The following is a 17,618-nucleotide window of genomic DNA, read 5'->3' as shown; positions in this document are numbered from 1 at the left end:
GCGCGTCCGTCACGGGGTCGTCAGATAGCGGTCAAGCGGTCGGTCGGTGGGCGAGTTGCGGGTGGATGAGGAAGCGGAGCGAGCGACTTACGGGGAATCAAAAGCGCGCGAGTCGTCCCGGGGCAGGCGCACGCAGCTCGCGCCTGCCCCCACGAGAAGTTCGCGCCAAAACGACGCCGTCGCGCGGAACGACGTCGACGCGTCGCACCCCATGAAGCCGCGCCCGGCCCTCGTCACCGGGCACGGGCGAGGGCGCGAGCGAGGGCGCGATTTAAATTTGCGGTCGCGGCCATGGCGCTGGCGAGCGGCGCCGGCGAGCGGCACCGCCGCGGCGGTCTGCCCGGCGCCGACGAGCCGGTGCCAACGGCCTGCGACACGCACGTGGGACGTCGCGGGCGACTTCGTGCCGGTGAAGGGGGGGGTGGTGGAGTGACCCTGCCAGCCCCTCCCCCCGTTTGGGGTACGTGGGCATTCCCGGGCCCCTCCCTCTTCCCGCTCGCGATGACGGCGCGCGTCCCCCGGGCACCCCTCCTCGGTCTGCCGGGTTTGCCGAGCCGAGCCGTGCCGCGACGGGGGGCCGCCCGACGTGCCGTCGAAGTTGCCGCGTGGCGGTCGGCGGAGCCGCTCTCCCGGCTGCCCCGGTCGAGCCTCGTCGACGCCGAATGGACCCCTGGGTAACACGAACCCCGTTTCTTGGTCTATCTTTGGTAACTTTTAGCGAAATCTAGAGAGAGCTGGAATGTCATGGGAAAGCGCGACATTCCACTTGATTCTTTGCGTCTTGATATTTCTGTGTGAACGTCGCAGCTCGTGGTAAATTGTTGCCGACTCGGACAGAGGGTTCCAAAATGTGCGGAGCGATTGCTGTGCCTCTTGCGAGTGCGGGTTCGTGCAGGGGGTGAAGCTATGCATCCGATCGACGAGTTAGTATCGAGATTATTAAGCACACGATAACGTTCTCCAATCATAAAATCTGTAAATGACGAGAAGACGCCAATCCTAACAGAATCGGCGTGCAGGCTGCTGCAAAACCATCCACTTCAAACGACACCACCGCAGAGACGTGCAAAAAGCAGTGAGCCTTGAACCATCAGCAGTTCCTGAAGAACTGAATTGTGGTCCTAACCAATTTTGAAGGGGTCCCAACTTATATATGTCTATGCAGTACATAGAGTTCCCAGAGGTAGACTTTGCAGCAGTGAACATCAGTTACTATACTGTGCTGATGAGTCCTAACACGGATGAAACCGGTTCACCACGGTTTTCTCACTGTATCGCTGCTGTCAGTTGGTCTCACATTTGCTCAAATTAGTTTTGCTGGTGACCCAAGGCAAGAGAGGCCCACAGTGCAGTTCTTCAGGAACTGCTGATGGGTGTTTTTGCGTAATGCAGAGAGGCCGCGGATGCCCCTGTGGGGGCGACACTCGGCTCACAGGCGTGCCAGGCGGCGGCCCGTTCCGTCTGCCCGTGGGGAATGTGTGCACAGGGCCCCCGCGTATTTGGGGACCGCTACAAAGCGTCTGCGTGCGTGCCTCGGTGTTTCTGCTGTGGCTCAGTGTCTGTATCATTTCTGTGTATCTCCATATTATCAGTGTTTCCTTTCAGTCTCGTGTCTTTCGGTGTCTGTTTTTGTGCCTCAATGTCTATATTCTGTCTCTGTGCATCACTGTCTAAGTGTCTATCCATGTCTGTGGCTTTATTTCTCGAGCTCTCTGTCTCTGTGCGCTTCTCTCTTTATGCCCGCGTGTCTCTCCCCGTGTCACTGTCTCAAGGCCCCCCTCGTTTCACCCATCTGCACAGCCCCCTCAGCCTTACCACACTTCGTGTTGTGACATCTCTGGGGGGTCGGGAAGGAACGGGACATGTTCTAGCAGCTGCTGTTAAACTCGGCAACGCACCTGTCTGTGTTGACCAATCATCAGGGTAGGGATGATGCAGAGCCGGGGGTGGCATAAATACCCTCCTCGAAGGGCAGTTGCGGGATGGCATGGACAGTCGCAGGGGGCAAGGCCTCAGTGGTAGACCAGTGCAGCTCGGGCAGTCACGTTTGGGCGCAGTGTGTTCTGTCTGAGCAGGTGGTGGTTCAAGAGACCCGGGTGAGAGACTCATTCGCAAGTGACCGGGGCAGTCACAAGGGGCAGTGTTGCGGTTGCACTGGATCCTGAGGCGCCCAGATAGCACCAAATAAAAGCCTGGGGGGGGGGGGGGGAGTGCCGACCAGGCTACGATATTGCACAGGGGGCATGCGCGGTCACGCAGGGCACAGACAGTTTCGAGGGACATGAACAATCGCACGGATCCTGGTAGTCACGGGGGCAATGGTCACAAGGCCATGGGGCTGCCAAGGAAAGCATTGGGTGGTCACGAGGTGCAAGCGTTTGGCCGAGGGCAATAAGGGCACGGGCAATAAGGGCACGGGCAGTCATGGAGGAGGCATTGGCAGTCACGGCTGGTGGTGTACCTGCCTGTCCGTGAGTCGTCGATTTGTGAGCGATGTGGGATGCGCGCCATCGTCACCACCATCAATATGATGAGCGTCACCACCATCAATATGATGAGCGTCACCATCATAACACTGGCCTGGTGACGAGGGCGGTCCAGCACTCGCAGCAGCCGTGTACATAGTGTCGAGTCGAGCAGTGACGGCGATGATGGTCACATTGACGTTAATAAAATAAGGCATGTGGACGTGTTGCTCCTTTGCCTCGTTTGATGATACACACAGTTGCAGAGCACAGACCCAAACACGTCAAGCGGGCAGCAACAAATAGCACGACGAAATATGTGATCAGAGATTGCAACACGTTTCCTGAATAGAGCAGCAATGTTATTGTGGTAAGAGCTTGTGGGGAAAGATGGGAGGGAATTGCTAAGTTCAGCAGAGAGAGAAGCGTTTTAGTCACAGTGCAACTTAGACCGCACACAAGAAGATCTAGCGCACAAAAAGATCTCACGGACAAGAAGATCTCACGGACATCGACGACGGAGGGGCAGTGACGGTCCCGGTCCTTGGTATAGACAGAAGGTGGCGAGTCTCGACCTGTGATGATGCAGTGTGGTGGGCGAATGATGAGTGGGTGATTCTGTAAGTTAGTGAGTGGGTGATTCTGTAAGTTAGTGAGTGGGTGATTCTGTAAGTTAGTGAGTGATGAGTGGGTGATTCTGTAAGTAAGTTAGTGAGTGATTCTGTAAGTTAGTGAGTGATGAGTGGGTGATTCTGTAAGTTAGTGAGTGATGAGTGGGTGATTATGTAAGTTAGTGAGTGATGAGTGGGTGATTCTGTGAGTGATGAGTGGGTGATTCTGTAAGTTAGTGGGTGATTCTGTAAATTAGTGGGTGGGTGAGAGTGCGTTTGTGACCTGCAGTGCAGTGTCTGAACACAGTACGGATGAGACGAAACTGTCTGGTAGAGCCCCTCCACATGGTTCACAGGAACAGACACCATGGTAGTGAGTCGGCAAGTGCTGGCTCATCGCGTGCCTTCTTCACACGTGGACACAGCGTCTTTCGATGCACGCTGACCCATCATTGTTTGTGGGGGTCGGATTATCGTCAACGTTTTGCTGCTCCTCCGTCGAAGGAGCGCGATCACAGCGGTCCACTGCGTGGTCCGCAGTTCAAGTTCATTTATTAGGTTTCGCACTGTGAACCATTCGGCTCTTGAATGGGGTGCAAACGCAACAAACAAAAAAACTAAAACATGAACAAGAAAACATCTTAAAGTGACTATGTGCAAACAGAAAATCCAAGAAAAGACAGCAAAATATTGCAGAAAAAGCACCGCACACCAACACTGTGTGCACAAATCCCAGTGGGATGCAAGTCAAACAACAACCACAAGACAACTTAGATTAAGGCCATCAGTCTAACTCTGTACTACAACAAACAAACATGGCCAAACCCAAAAAAGTTTCGAAAATCACCAAAATAAAGCCATGAAAGCAATGAAACAGTGACCATAGGAACTGTGACCGAATTTTCACAATAAACGTGAACAACATGTACCACATGTACTCCATGTACCACCAAACCCTGCAGCCATATCTGGCTGCAGTGTGGGAAGCATGCAGAGGGTCGCGCCTCGTCTCGAAGTCTTCGACGGCGCTGTTTGTTGCTCGCCGCTCGGCGCCGTCGGCCTCTGCGTGACCCCGCCCGTCAGCTGCGTGACCCCCGCCCGTCAGCTGCGCGACCCCCGCCCGTCAGCTGCGTGACCCCCGCCCGTCAGCTGCGTCACCCCGCCCGTCAGCTGCGTGACCCCCGCCCGTCAGCTGCGCGAGTGATGCGCCCGGGCGCAGCACCCGGCGGAGGGATTCGTGACGCGGCGCGCGCGTCCGCGGAGGGGAAAGAGTGCGGCGCTCTGTGCTGCTCCCCCACCTCTTCAACATCGTCACCGACATCATCGACATCGTCGACGTCGTCGTCGTCGTGGTGGTCGTCGTCACCGCCATCGCCGTCCGTTACCGCGGGGTTCGGAGTGAAACCGCGGGAGGGAGAGGCTCGGAGTTTGAATGTCGGAGAAGATGGCGAGGCGAGGCGGAGGAGGCCCGGGCGGGCGCAACATCATCACCATCATCACTAATACATCGCCACCATCATCATTAACATCACCACCACCATCACCATCATCACTAATACATCACCACCATCATTAACATCACCACCATCATCACTAATACATCACAATCATCACTAACATCACCACCATCACCATCATCACTAATACATCGCCACCATCATTAACATCACCACCACCATCACCATCATCACTAATACATCACCACCATCATTAACATCACCACCATCATCACTAATACATCACAATCATCACTAACATCACCACCATCACCATCATCACTAATACATCGCCACCATCATTAACATCACCACCACCATCACCATCATCACTAATACATCACCACCATCATTAACATCACCACCATCATCACTAATACATCACAATCATCACTAACATCACCACCATCACCATCATCACTAATACATCACCACCATCATCACTAACATCAGTAACACACCCTCATCATCACTGATATCACTAACCTAACACACCACCATCATCACTAACATCATCACTAACATCACCATCATCACTAACATCAGTAACATCACCACCATCATCACTAACATCAGTAACTCATCATCATCACTGACATCGCCGTCGTCACCAACTCATCACCATCATCTCGCTCCTCATCGCCTCCCCTCTCCTGCCTCGTCATCCGGTGCCCTCGTCATCCAGGGAGCCCAGGTGAGCCCAGGTGAGGCCGTGCTGACCCCCTTTCACCGAGTGACCCCCCCCCCCCTGCGGAGCGAGGCAGGGGCAGTCCGCGTGCTCTACACGCCCCACCAGACACGCGGCGGTGCGTGGCTTGAGGTGGAACTCTGCGCAGTTCTCGACACTCGGTGTGTCATCAGCAGGCCGCCTCGTGACCATGTGGGTGCTGAGCGCCTCTGAATTGTTCCACGGGGATGGTGGCCCCCCCGCTAGTTAGCACGGGAGATCCGTTGTGTGTGTGAGCACAGCCGCGACACAAACTTACGGCATCGACATTGCAGAGTACGGGTTGGGGGGGGGTCCTCAAGGACTAGTGCACAGCGAAGAGACGCGGCCTCGACCGGCATCAGCCACCAGCAGCGGACTCGGGCCGCCATCCTCGCAGCAGCGGCTGGTGGTTGGCCATCGGACAAAGGCACCGCGCGCTTTCGGATGCGCTTCTGCGGCCGTCTGGAACGCTCTTCCAATGTTCTATATGCCCTTTTAAATCTGAATTGGAAACTTATTTCTTGAGAACTGCTTTTTGTGTTTCGTTCTCGTTGAACACGAGAACGAAACAACCCAGTGCAAACCATGTGAGAGCAATAGGCGACAGCAAGGATGTTGGTTCAATATCGACACAGACGGGGAGTGAAGGGAGGCAAGCCCACGCCAAGGGTGTTCTAGCAACGCGGAGAGACTGAGTGATGATCTGAGGTTCGTGATGCTGTTCATGTTAGCAGTGGTGTTGCTGTGATGGTTTTAATGTCGATGCTAATAGTGATAGTGTTGATGCGATAGTGATGTGGTCGCAGTGTTGTTATGATTATTACGCAGATTGTTTACCCAGGAAAGCCTCACGGAGTCACAGTAACTCCTCTTTCTCAGGAGGGTCCTGCCACATTTGTGAAGTAGGGGGCCATGTTGCTGCTGCTGTGTGTCATCCCAATTGAGTAATGCACAAGTACATATTCAGCACTGGGATGTTACACTGTGTTGGAACATACAAACTCGACTCGCATTCACTCACCCTCGCATTCACTCAATCTCACAGACTCTCACTGTGCAGAACAGGGGGAGAAGATACATTCCAGAAAAAGCGTCCGATTTGGGAATTGAACCGGGGCCCTTATTGCTGTGAGAGGCACGGGTGTCACCACTGCACCGCCACCCTGTTGCCTGCTGCACGATTATTTGAGGTTTGTTAACATTGCTTGTGTCGAGCTCCCACTGAATTATTCTTTGGGCCCACTCTTTAAACACGTTCACGCTACAGGCCTGCCGAGTGGACACAGCGCACAGAGGTTTCACGAGCCGCAGACGCCAACATCGCCAACGTTGGCTGTGCCGCCGCGCGTTTCCATCCCTCCCTGTAGGCCGACCAGCGAATTCCCGGAAAAAACCCAGCGGCCACCGCTTGCCCACGCGCCCGCATCTCCGTCGACCGGCATCACGTCATGCAGAGGAGCCACGTGGAGCCGGACGGTGCCCGAGGTGACGGCGAGGCCACCGACGGCCCGGGTGACGGCCCGGGTGACGGCCGTGCTCGCGGGGAGCAGCGGGAGAAGCGTGGCCATGGCGAGACAGAACGGGGGAACGCAGCTGTCGACGTTGACGACCGTGTCGCCGATCAATCGGCCATGATGGACCGGGTTGAGACGCAAGGCACGGGGGATGAGGAGGAAGAGGGGGTCGTGGGGGACGAGGTTGGAATGGGGGGCGAGGGGGGCATGGAGGATGAGGGGATAATTGGGGGTGAGGGGGGCGAGGGGGGCATGGAGGACGAGGGAGGAGTGGGGGACGAGGGGGGAGTGGGGGATGAAGGGGTCATGGGGGACGAGGGTGGAGTGGGGGAAGAGGGTGGAGTGGGGGGCGTGGGGGATGAGGGGATAATGGGGGGTGAGGGGGGCATGGAGGACGAGGGGGTCGTGGGGGACGAGTTGGGCGTAGGAAATGCGGGGGATGAGGTCTTCGTGGGAGCCGTGGGGGATGAGATGTGCGTGGGAGATATGGAGGGTGTGGGGGACGAAGGAGGAATGGATGACGAGGGGGGCATGAGGAATGAAGTGTGTGTGGGAGACGAGAGGGGTATGGTGGACGAGAGAGGCGAGGGGGCAATTGGCGACGAGGTGGGTGTGGAAAACGTGGGCGGTGTGGAGGATGAGGTGGACGATGGGATGAGGTGGACGAAGGGAACCTGGTGGAAGAGGTGGAATCCTTTTGTGGAGACGGTCGGCGACTGTGATAATGCGGCCGCGGTGACGACATTGGTGAGCGCCCCCACCTGCGACGTGGTGACGGAGCGGCCGGGCCGCTCTGTGGAGCTCGCGGCCCTTCCTCCGCACGAGGTCGCCGTGCCGGGTAACGCCGAGGGCTCGGCCGCCCAGCCCCTGCGGGAAAGCGTCAACGACGTCGTCGGAGCACAGGCGGAGAGCGACACGTCCGAGGATGTCTCGCCGGGCTCCGAGTCGGCACGAGGATTTGCTGCGTCGGCGCCGCTCGTCGGGGAGAACGGCGCGGATGAGGGCGCCGGCTCTCCCCGGGCACGGCGCGAGAGCGAGGTGATCGCGCGGTCCCCCCTGTACCCGCTGGACCTCCTCAAGAGGCTGAACGACGACCGGCTCGGGGAGGCCCGGTTCTGCGACGTCACCATCGCCGTGCAGGACGGGCGCTTCCCGGCGCACCGCGCCGTGTTGGCCATGGCGAGCTCGTACCTCGGCTCGCTGCTGCAGCACCATTGCAGCCGTGCCACCGTCCGCCTGGGTAAGGCGGGCGCCGGCGAGGAGGAGGCGCCGACGACGATGGGCGTGGAAAGTGTGACGTCGCCCGCATTTGCGTGTCTCATGGAGTTCCTCTACACCGCCGAGTTCCGGCTGCAGTCGAGCGACGTCTCGGCCGTTCTGGGCACCGCCAGGGAGCTGCAGATGGAGGAAGCGGTGCGGGTGCTTACCGCGCGGGACGCGGAGCCGGTGCCGCTCGGAGAGCGCCTGGGACACGGCACCGGCGTTGATGGTGGTAGTCCCGCGCAGGCACCGGCGGAACCCGGCACCTCGTCGGGCCGCGACGGCAGCGGGGAGACCGACCACCTGGCAGGGACCAGCCCAGATGACCGGCGCGGTGGCACCGGTGGTGCCGGGCCCGTCGGTGTGGATGCCGGTGACCCGGTCCCGAGCGGCACCGGCTGTGCCACCCGCGGCTACCGGTGTCCCGCGTGTCCCAAACGCTTCACCTACAAGAAATCTTTTGAGAACCACGTACTGCGACATCACCCCGCCGAGCGGACCGAACGGGGCCCATCTGGCGCCAGTGATGGTGGTGTGTTTCTCACTCTGACGCCCGGTGCGACACCCCAGGACAAAGCGACCACCACCGTAGCTCAAACGCGGCGTTCCCAGCGTACCCCGTGCCCCACCACCAAGCGGAAACCGAGTGTTGCCGGCGTCTCTACGGCAACAGAAGAGACGGCGTCGTGGCAACCCCCGTCCTCCTCCTTCTCGGTCTCCTCATCCTGCTCCAACTCCGCGGGGAGGTCCTCGCGGAGGAGCGGGGCGCTGGCGGATTGCGAGAAGAGCGTGGCGCTGCCGAGGAAAAGGCCGTGCCGGGGCGGCGCTGGCACCGCCGACCGGCTCATCGCGCCCTCAGGGCAGTACGAGGAGGACGGCGCCGCCGCCGCCATGGCGACCGACGACCCAGTGGAAAGCGGTTACCACGACGATGCAAAAAACAACATTGTGAGACACGAGGACGAAGCCGCGGCCATGACAATAGCACCGAGTGGAGCCGACGTGAAGCCCGGAGCCGGTGATGATAAGGACAAGAGGGCGGCCACGGTGGAAGACGAGAAGCTCGCGGAGAACGAGGAGGAGCAAGAGGGAGGAGACAGCGACGGTGGCGGTGCCGGGAGCGACGGCACTCGGGGCGCGATCTCGTCCGCCCGCAAGCCCCGGGCGAGGCTCGCGGAGCGGAGGATCCCGGCCGTGCTGGCGCCGTTGCTGCCCACCGGAGGGAAAAGGCTGTTCGAGTGCCCGAGATGCCACAAGGCCTTCGACAGGAAGGGTGAGGATGGAGCCTGAACAACGCGAGGCACGCGGCGTGGTGTCGTGGCATCGCCGATTTGTTTGGGCTGCGGTCGCTGCACGGAGTGTGGGCGTTGAACTGGCGTGGGGTGGCACCGCTGCGTTGCGCTGCTAATTAGCCGGCCACGTGGCTCGGGCAGAGCGAGCTCCTCGCAATTGAAAGGTGGTGTGAGTTCATGAACTGAGTTACCATTTCGTGGGGATTAACAGTGGTTCTATTAATAGACTCGTCTCTGCCATAGGAAAATATAATTTCCACCACTGGCTCTACAGAGCTGTAAACAAGATAGCGCCAATGCCTCATTGCTCACGGGAGCAGGAAAGGACTCTGACGTTTGACAGCTGCATAGGCTTTTGCGGTTGAGGCGCTGTATGGCTCTCCGATGTGGTTTTGGGTTGTGCCGAATGTCGTTAACCACAATGTCAGATGTTTTGCCCCCACGTGCCGGAAGCTTGTTTAGCTCCCAGCGCTGAAATTATTAAGTTCCTGAAGAAGCTTCTAGCATGCGGGGCGAAGCGTCGGACATGGACCCACGGAACAACATGAAAAAAACATGGGCGAGATATTGTGGGGTTACATCGGCAGATTGAAGGTAACGGGAGGAGGCCAGGCCCCAATAAGGATTAAAAGTTTGAAGACGGACGAGTGAACGGGCGGCGGGGCACGGCGGGGCGTGTTGACGGGCGGCGCCGTGTCCCTTGCCAGGGAAGTTCGCGTGCCACGTGCGCACCCACACGGGCGAGAAACCCTTCTCCTGCAAGATGTGTGACCGGCGCTTCGCCTCCAAGTCCAACCTCACGGCGCACGCCAAGCGCCACGGCCGCCGCCTTGGACTACGGCCGGCTGGCGGGCCCCGGCCGGGCCGGCGGGGCGACAGAGCGACGGCGCCGCGCGGGCCCTCATCGGCACCCGCGGCGGCCGCAAAGGACGAGAGGCCAGAGGAGGCGGACTCCGAACCCGACGCCGATGCCAGGGAGGGACCTCCTCGGTTGCAGTGCCAGGTGAGGGTCGGGGTCCGCGCGAGCCGGTGCAGACGGAGGGGAGATTTGTGCGATTCGCTCGTTAACTTGCCGAGAGCGCCGGTGTAAGTCCAGCCGGTATCTCCTGAAATTACTTGTCAAATGTGTTGACGCTAACGATGGATATAACGTTTGGTAAAATCTCGGCCTCGGCAAAGTAGCTCGGCTTAAGCCTCTTTTCTCCTGGCGTATATCCGAGCCAGAACGGCACAGAGCTCTCGCAGTACCAAGGGTGGTGTTCCATTGGCTGTTTGCCGAGCCGAACCAGAACCAAGCTGTGGAACTGACAGCACGACTGTGGCCTCGCAACACAACATCTGGATTAGTGCCAAGCAGGTCCAGAGGCGAGGCTAATGACCTCGTGAAATACAGGGTCCCGAATATCTCTCTTTATATTTGGACTATCACTGGCGAAAATTATAGCGATGGCGGTGATGATAATGGTGATGGCGGTGATGATAATGGTGATGGCGGTGATGGTAATGGTGATGGCGGCCATGGTGATGGCGGCGACGGTGAGAGCGGTGATGACGGCGATGGTGCCGGTGGTGCGCTGCCATGCCAGGTCTGTGACAAGTGGTTCCAGCGGCGCGCGCACCTGGAGGAGCACGGCATCCTGCACACGGTGGCGACGCCGTTCCCCTGCGGATTTTGCCCCGAGAGCTTCCGCTCGCGCTTCGCTCGTCTCAAGCACCAGGAGAAGACGCACCTGGGTGAGGGCCGCACTGCCCCAGGTCCCCGCGTGATCCCCCACGTCTCCGTGACTCCTCGTCCGTGTGCCTCTGTCCCCACGCGCAACACGATGTCCATGTGTCCTAGAGTTTCCGTGTCCCCCATATTCCCGTGTGTCCCATGCACAACCCCCTGTCTCTCTGTCCCCCCGCGTTTACGTGCGACGCAACGTTTACCGCGATGATTTCCCAATAAGAAATCGATTCTCAAGTGGCCTGCTTGACCCCCGGGACGAAGGAGAGTTGAGTTTGACCGCAACCATGCGTGCCTGGGGACAGGGCCCTTCCCGTGCAACGTGTGTGGCCGCACATTCAACGACTCGGGCAACCTCAAGCGCCACGTGGACTGCACGCACGGCGGCAAGAAGAAGTGGGCGTGCAACGTGTGCGGCAAGGCCGTGCGAGAGAGGTGTGTGCTGCCCCCACGTAACCACGTGCCCCGCGCCGTGGTGGCGATGAGAACGATATGGAGTTGCGACTGATAGAGAGCCCCCTCTGTTATGCTGGGTGGGGGGGTATCTCAGAGCGCTTTTTCCACGATGCGCGACTTGCATCACATCTCACATCTCGGAGGAGACCCCCCCCGAGTGGTAGCTATCCCTATGCAGCAAAAGATGACTCGGCACCTAGCCTGCAGTGTGGTGAGTCAGTGGATGATTGAGTGATTGGGAAAGTGAGTGAGTGGGCGAGTGAGTGAGTGATTGAGCAGGTGATTCAGTGTGTGAGTGATTGAGCGGGCATTTGAGTGTGTGAGTCTGTGACTGGGTTAACATGTGAGGGTGTGAGTGAGTGTGTGAGCGAGCAAGTTGTTGTGTATGGTGGATGAACACAGTACGCATAAGACGACGTAGTAGACCTGTGAACGTGTAACTGCAGGCTACACAGGGGACCTTTGTTTTTGTGTCGTTTGTCCCCGTGGCCCACAGGACCACCCTCAAGGAACACATGCGCATCCACAGTGGGGAGAAGCCACACCTGTGCAGTGTCTGTGGGCAACGGTTCCGCCACAGCAGCACCTACAGGTGAGGACCTTCAGCTGTAGCCACAGCAGCGCCTACAGGTGAGCGCGCTCACAGCAGTACAAACAGCAGTACACCAGTACAAACAGCAGTACAGCAGTAAACCTACAGGTGAGGACCTTCGGCTGTAGGTGTGCTGCAATTGACCGGATAGAGGGAGCTAAACGGGTACGGGATGGGCTGGAGAAGAGATGGGTTGATGTCGTACAGGAGGATGTGGAGCTGACTGGGCTTGCCAAAGACTGATACTAGCTATGTCAAGATTGGCCTCTGTGGAGGAGGCTCGTGAATGTCGCTTACTGAGCAATGCCAGGCTAGGTGCACTTTGAGGCTTCTGGGCGGTTGAAGGCAGCAGTGACCCTCCAGCAAGAACGAAGGGCAGAGAAGCGACACAACAACGATCGCGCTGCTGAGTGGTTAACACACCGCAAATTGGCACAGTTGCGAGCACAGATGGTGTATCTGCTAATCATCTCAGTCATTCAACCCATAACACTGCATCTTCTTCACCCTCCTGACAACGAGCCTTCCACACTTCACGTGCGGCCTGAAAGGGCACTTAGCCTGGCACAAGTGCCATGATGACGTCGCCGTCTTTTAGTGGCGAATGGCGGCTGCTGCTGTTGCATAATGGAGTATTTGTCGTTTGCGGTGTGTGTCGTGTGTGGTGTGTGTCGTTTGCGGTGTGTGCCATGTACCGTGCGGTGTGTGCGGTGTGGTGTGTGTGGTGTGGTGTGTGCCGTGCGGTGTGCAGGCTGCACGTGCGTGTGCACCAGGAGGACCGGCGCTACGAGTGCGAGTCGTGCGGAAAAACCTTCAACCGACAGGACCACCTCTCCAAGCACAAGAAGACTCACTCCGGTGAGTCTTCTTGTGCACCACACCCCACAGCACCACACGCCTGGGTGTGTGCGCGACTCGTCGTGTGAACGGCTGTGTGGGCGACGGGTGTGTATGTTGATGTGTGTGTCTGTGCGGGAAGTGTTAGTGCAACGATTAGCACACTGTCCTATGAACTCAGAAACACGAGGTTGATTCTCGCTCATGGCCAACGCCAGTGACGATTATTTAAAGTGGTCCTGGGCCTCCCCTAGGTTGACTCAGCTCCAAATGAGCCAATGAGGGCCCGATGCATGTGTGATGCCTGTGTGATGCCTGGGTGTGTGTGTGTAGTGTGTGATGCCTGTGTGTGTGTGTGGTGTGTGATGCGTGTGTGTGTGTGTAGTGTGTGATGCCTGTGTGTGTGTGTAGTGTGTGATGCCTGTGTGTGTGTGTAGTGTGTGATGCGCGTGTGTGTGTGTGTAGTGTGTGATGCGCGTGTGTGTGTGTGTGTAGTGTGTGATGCGTGTGTAGTGTGTGATGTGTGTGTGTGTGTAGTGTGTGATGCATGTGTGTGTGTAGTGTGTGATGGGTGTGTGTGTGTGTGATGGGTGTGTGTGTGTGTGATGCGTGTGTGTGTGTGTGTGAGATGCGTGTGTGTGTGTAGTGTGAGATGCGTGTGTGTGTGTAGTGTGTGATGCGTGTGTGTGTGTGTGATGCGTGTGTGTGTGTGTGTGTGATGCGTGTGTGTGTGTGTAGTGTGTGATGCGTGTGTGTGTGTGTGTAGTGTGTGATGCGTGTGTGTGTGTGTGTAGTGTGTGATGCGTGTGTGTGTGTAGTGTGTGATGCCTGTGTGTGTGTGTGTAGTGTGTGATGCCTGTGTGTGTGTGTGTAGTGTGTGATGCCTGTGTGTAGTGTGTGATGCCTGTGTGTAGTGTGTGATGCCTGTGTGTGTGTAGTGTGTGTAGCTTGTGTGTGTTTAGTGTGTGATGCATGTGTGTGTGTGTGATGCGTGTGTGTGTGTGGCGTGCACTGCAGGGGAGCGCACTCACATGTGCGAGGAGTGTGGGAAGTGTTTTGGACGCCGGGACCACCTGAACATCCACTACAAGAGCGTGCACCTGGGGGAGAAGATCTGGCAGAAGTGAGTTCCATCCGTGCTGCTGCCGCCGCCTGCCGCCAGCAGGGATGCGCCGTGGGAACACTGTGCCTCGCAGCGAGCAGGGCCTGGGTTCGATTCCTGACTCCCATGTCTGTGCGGAGTGTGAATGTTCTCCCCATTTTCTGCATCGGGTTCGTCCTCTCGTTGCTAAAGAAACACCGTACAGCGTAACAAGTCTTGGTTGAAACATCCAAATGTTAATCAGCAGCAACATCGCCCCCTACTGTGAAAACTTGGCAGGACCCTCCTGAAAAAGTATTGAGACGAGCACAATAATGCGAATAAATAATTATAAAGTGTCCCACGTCACGTGTAACATTCAGCACCGGGAATATAAAAGCATCGGAGCGTTTGGTTGCTGGCCACACCCTCTCCCTCGCGTGCAGGGCCGGCCTCAACAGGTGCTCGTTCATGGCACTTGCCCCCACAGTCTCGCGTGGCTAAGCAGGGGACGTTTGTCTTTGTTTTGCAGGTACAAGCCGAGCCTGCACGAGTGTGAGGTGTGTAAGAAAGTGTTTAAGGGGAAGTCCAGCCTGGATATCCACTCCCGCACACACTCAGGTAGGGCAGGCACCCCCGGTGTGTGTGTGTGTGCGCTCTGTTCGGTGCGCACGGTGCGGTGGTGCCGGTTTGGATGAGGCCGAGGTGTGTGCCTCAGTTCGTATTCTCTCCCCCGATTCTCTTTGGGTTTCATCCAGGCTCGACAGTTTCCTCCAACATAAAAAAACAGCACAATCTAACTTGTGTCATGACATGATGATCACTATATCCCATTACTGACCAATTACCTGCAAATTACTTAATAGGGGTAACCCACAGCAGCAACATCCCCCCTTTACTGCGAAACCTTAGCAGGACCCTCCTGCAAAAGCGTATTGAGAGTCCGCGAGGCCGTTCCGGGTAAACGGGCGTAGCAGTGACGCTGGCGCCGCGTGCGCCGCCATCTGTGCGCGCAGGCGAGCGTCCCTTCGAGTGCTCCGTCTGCGGCCAGGGCTTCCGCGTCAAGAAGTCCCTGGCCAAGCACATGGTGACGCACTCGGAAGAGCGGCCCTACCCGTGCCCGCACTGCAGCGCCTCCTTCAAGCGCAAGGACAAGCTGAAGTACCACCTCGACCACGTGCACTGGCCCAAGGCCGAGCCGGCGCCGCCGTCCCTCGGCCCCTCCGACTCGGCCGCCGACCCCGGCGCGGGCCGCGAGGGGTCGCCGTCGGAGGCGGCGTACGTAGACGGGGCCGCGGGGGGCGGCCCCCGCGTCGCGCTCGCCCCGCCGCCGGCGCCCCCTCGCTCGGCGCCGGAATCGCGGGTCCCGGCGCCTGCCGCGGCGCCGTCGCGGCCGCCCGCGATCCCGGCGCGGTCGGCCCCGCCGGCCGCCTGCCCCGCGGCGCGGGACGGCGCCGACGCCCGGCGGCGGTCGGCGCGAGCGGACGGCGCCGACGCGGCGGGGACCGCGGCCCCCTCCCCGGAGCTCTCTCCGCCGTCCCCCCGCCGGGGGGGGCCGTCGGAGCCGGCGCGGGACTCGGCGCCGGAGGGGGAGGCGCTGCCCTCGGAGCTCGAGTTCCTGGAGAGGTACGGGCTGCTGGCGCCGCAGCCGGCCAGCCTGCTGCACCCGGTGAGCGGCGCCGAGCTGGGGGGGGGCCCCGCGTCGCGGGACCGCGCCTACCTGGGGGCCCTGCTCTCGCTGGAGGACGTGCGGGGCCCCGCCCTCCACGACTAGCGCCGCCGGCGACGGGGCCCGCGCGCCGGCGGTGGGCGGCGCTGCCTCTTTGCTCGAACGAACCTTGGGATGGCGCCCGCCTCCCGCTTATCAGCCGGTGGTGGAAATTCCACGTTTCTACGGTGGAGGCTTCAGTCGACCCATTGGAGACGACAACACGGCAGCAGAAACGGTCGGAAAGACTCTTGAAGGACGCAGCCAGGTCGAGGCAGCTGGGTGAAAGTTGGATGAAAGTTGGATGAAAGTTGGGTGAAAGTTGGGTGAAGGTTCACCCAGCTGTCTAGTTGTGACGTTCATGGACACCGAGGTTTGGGGTACGGAGGGGTGGGCGGAAGGCCCCCCGCCAGGTTCTTGACTCATTAAACGTGACTGGTGTCACACTCAGCCCACGACTGCTGTGCTTCGTGTCCTAATTACGTTGTGTCTGGGTGTATGCGAGTGTGTGTGTGCACCGGTAGTCGGTGGTTCGCCCGCTGTGCTACAAACCCAATAGCGAATGTGATTCCCGCTCAGGGCCAACACCAGTGACGATTACCTGAATCGTTCCTGAGCCTCCCCGAAGACGACTCCGCCATCAAATGAGTATCTGGTGCGATGTGTGAACATCGCAACTAGAGAGACATGCCCGGCCTTCATAGGTGCTCGCTAACAGAACTTGCTCCAAATGCCTGTTAAGGCTGTGTGGGGGATCTTTGTGTTCAAGTGTGTGTGCATTTGAAGAATGGAGGGCGGAGGAGCGACGATCACGGTGAGTGGAGCGCCGGGATAAAACGCGGCAGGTTGCCACGGTGGAGGGCACGGGTGGTGCTTTTCTGCCGGTCATCTCGAGTCGGTCAACCCAAGGCACCTGGTGTGAGGTCAGGGGACAGACCCAGGCGTTGTTTGGGTTGACTGACTGAGATGACCGGCAGTCGCTCGGGGAAGCACCTTGCAGACCGTTGTGATTGTTATTTAACGAATATTCTATTGGGGAAATAAAGGTTTAAACACAATTGGAGAAAGGTATTCGTCACGGTGGATTCCCAGAGGACGGTGGTGAGGAGCGATGGATGTGGACGAGAGGAGGTCGTGGGGTAGCGATGGAGGCGACGGAGCTGTCAAGTGACGCTCAAGGGAAGCGTGCCACTCGCTGAGCCAAATAAAGGAATCGCTATTTAATAACGATGTCGCTATTTAATAACGATGTCGCTATTTAATAACGATGTCGCTATTTAATAACGATGTCGCTATTTAATAACGATGTCGCTATTTAATAACGATGTCGCTATTTAATAACGATGTCGCTATTTAATAACGATGTCGCTATTTAATAACGATGTCGCTATTTAATAACGATGTCGCTATTTAATAACGATGTCGCTATTTAATAACGATGTCGCTATTTAATAACGATGTCGCTATTTAATAACGATGTCGCTATTTAATAACGATGTCGCTATTTAATAACGATGTCGCTATTTAATAACGATGTCGCTATTTAATAACGATGTCGCTATTTAATAACGATGTCGCTATTTAATAACGATGTCGCTATTTAATAACGATGTCGCTATTTAATAACGATGTCGCTATTTAATAACGATGTCGCTATTTAATAACGATGTCGCTATTTAATAACGATGTCGCTATTTAATAACGATGTCGCTATTTAATAACGATGTCGCTATTTAATAACGATGTCGCTATTTAATAACGATGTCGCTATTTAATAACGATGTCGCTATTTAATAACGATGTCGCTATTTAATAACGATGTCGCTATTTAATAACGATGTCGCTATTTAATAACGATGTCGCTATTTAAT

General features: G+C 57.7%; 1 protein-coding gene across 3 annotated transcripts; it reads left to right on the top strand.

The window, feature by feature from the left end:
* Positions 1 to 7,210: 7,210 nt before the first annotated feature.
* Positions 7,211 to 16,205, top strand: ZBTB41 (zinc finger and BTB domain containing 41). Of its 3 annotated transcripts, none has more exons than XM_078865236.1 (9): positions 7,211 to 9,328; positions 10,055 to 10,350; positions 10,934 to 11,081; positions 11,379 to 11,508; positions 12,026 to 12,121; positions 12,873 to 12,979; positions 13,976 to 14,081; positions 14,572 to 14,660; positions 15,091 to 16,205. In XM_078865236.1, exons 1-9 carry the CDS (start codon positions 7,267 to 7,269, stop codon positions 16,053 to 16,055), a joined length of 3,999 nt encoding a protein of 1,332 aa, XP_078721362.1. In that variant the 5' UTR covers positions 7,211 to 7,266; the 3' UTR covers positions 16,056 to 16,205. The 3 variants fall into 3 exon arrangements, with proteins under 3 accessions (XP_078721362.1, XP_078721364.1, XP_078721363.1); XM_078865238.1 differs by having other exon boundaries at positions 15,056 to 15,961; XM_078865237.1 differs by lacking the exon at positions 14,572 to 14,660 and having other exon boundaries at positions 15,056 to 16,205.
* The last annotated feature ends 1,413 nt before the right edge of the window (positions 16,206 to 17,618 follow it).

This window comes from Lampetra fluviatilis, chromosome 20 (assembly GCF_964198595.1).
Source record: "Lampetra fluviatilis chromosome 20, kcLamFluv1.1, whole genome shotgun sequence".
Classification (NCBI taxonomy): Eukaryota; Metazoa; Chordata; class Hyperoartia; order Petromyzontiformes; family Petromyzontidae; genus Lampetra; species Lampetra fluviatilis.
This window is presented reverse-complemented; position numbering and strand designations above follow the sequence as displayed.

What these genes read in the sequence shown, in the direction of transcription:
- ZBTB41 (XM_078865236.1), top strand. Translation starts at nt 7,267, where the DNA reads ATGTGCGTGGGAGATATGGAGGGTGTGGGGGACGAAGGAGGAATGGAT. An exon ending in CTCCTCGGTTGCAGTGCCAG is followed by an intron (nt 10,351 to 10,933) that starts GTGAGGGTCGGG and finishes CTGCCATGCCAG; the next exon opens with GTCTGTGACAAGTGGTTCCA. An exon ending in GCACAAGAAGACTCACTCCG is followed by an intron (nt 12,980 to 13,975) that starts GTGAGTCTTCTT and finishes CGTGCACTGCAG; the next exon opens with GGGAGCGCACTCACATGTGC.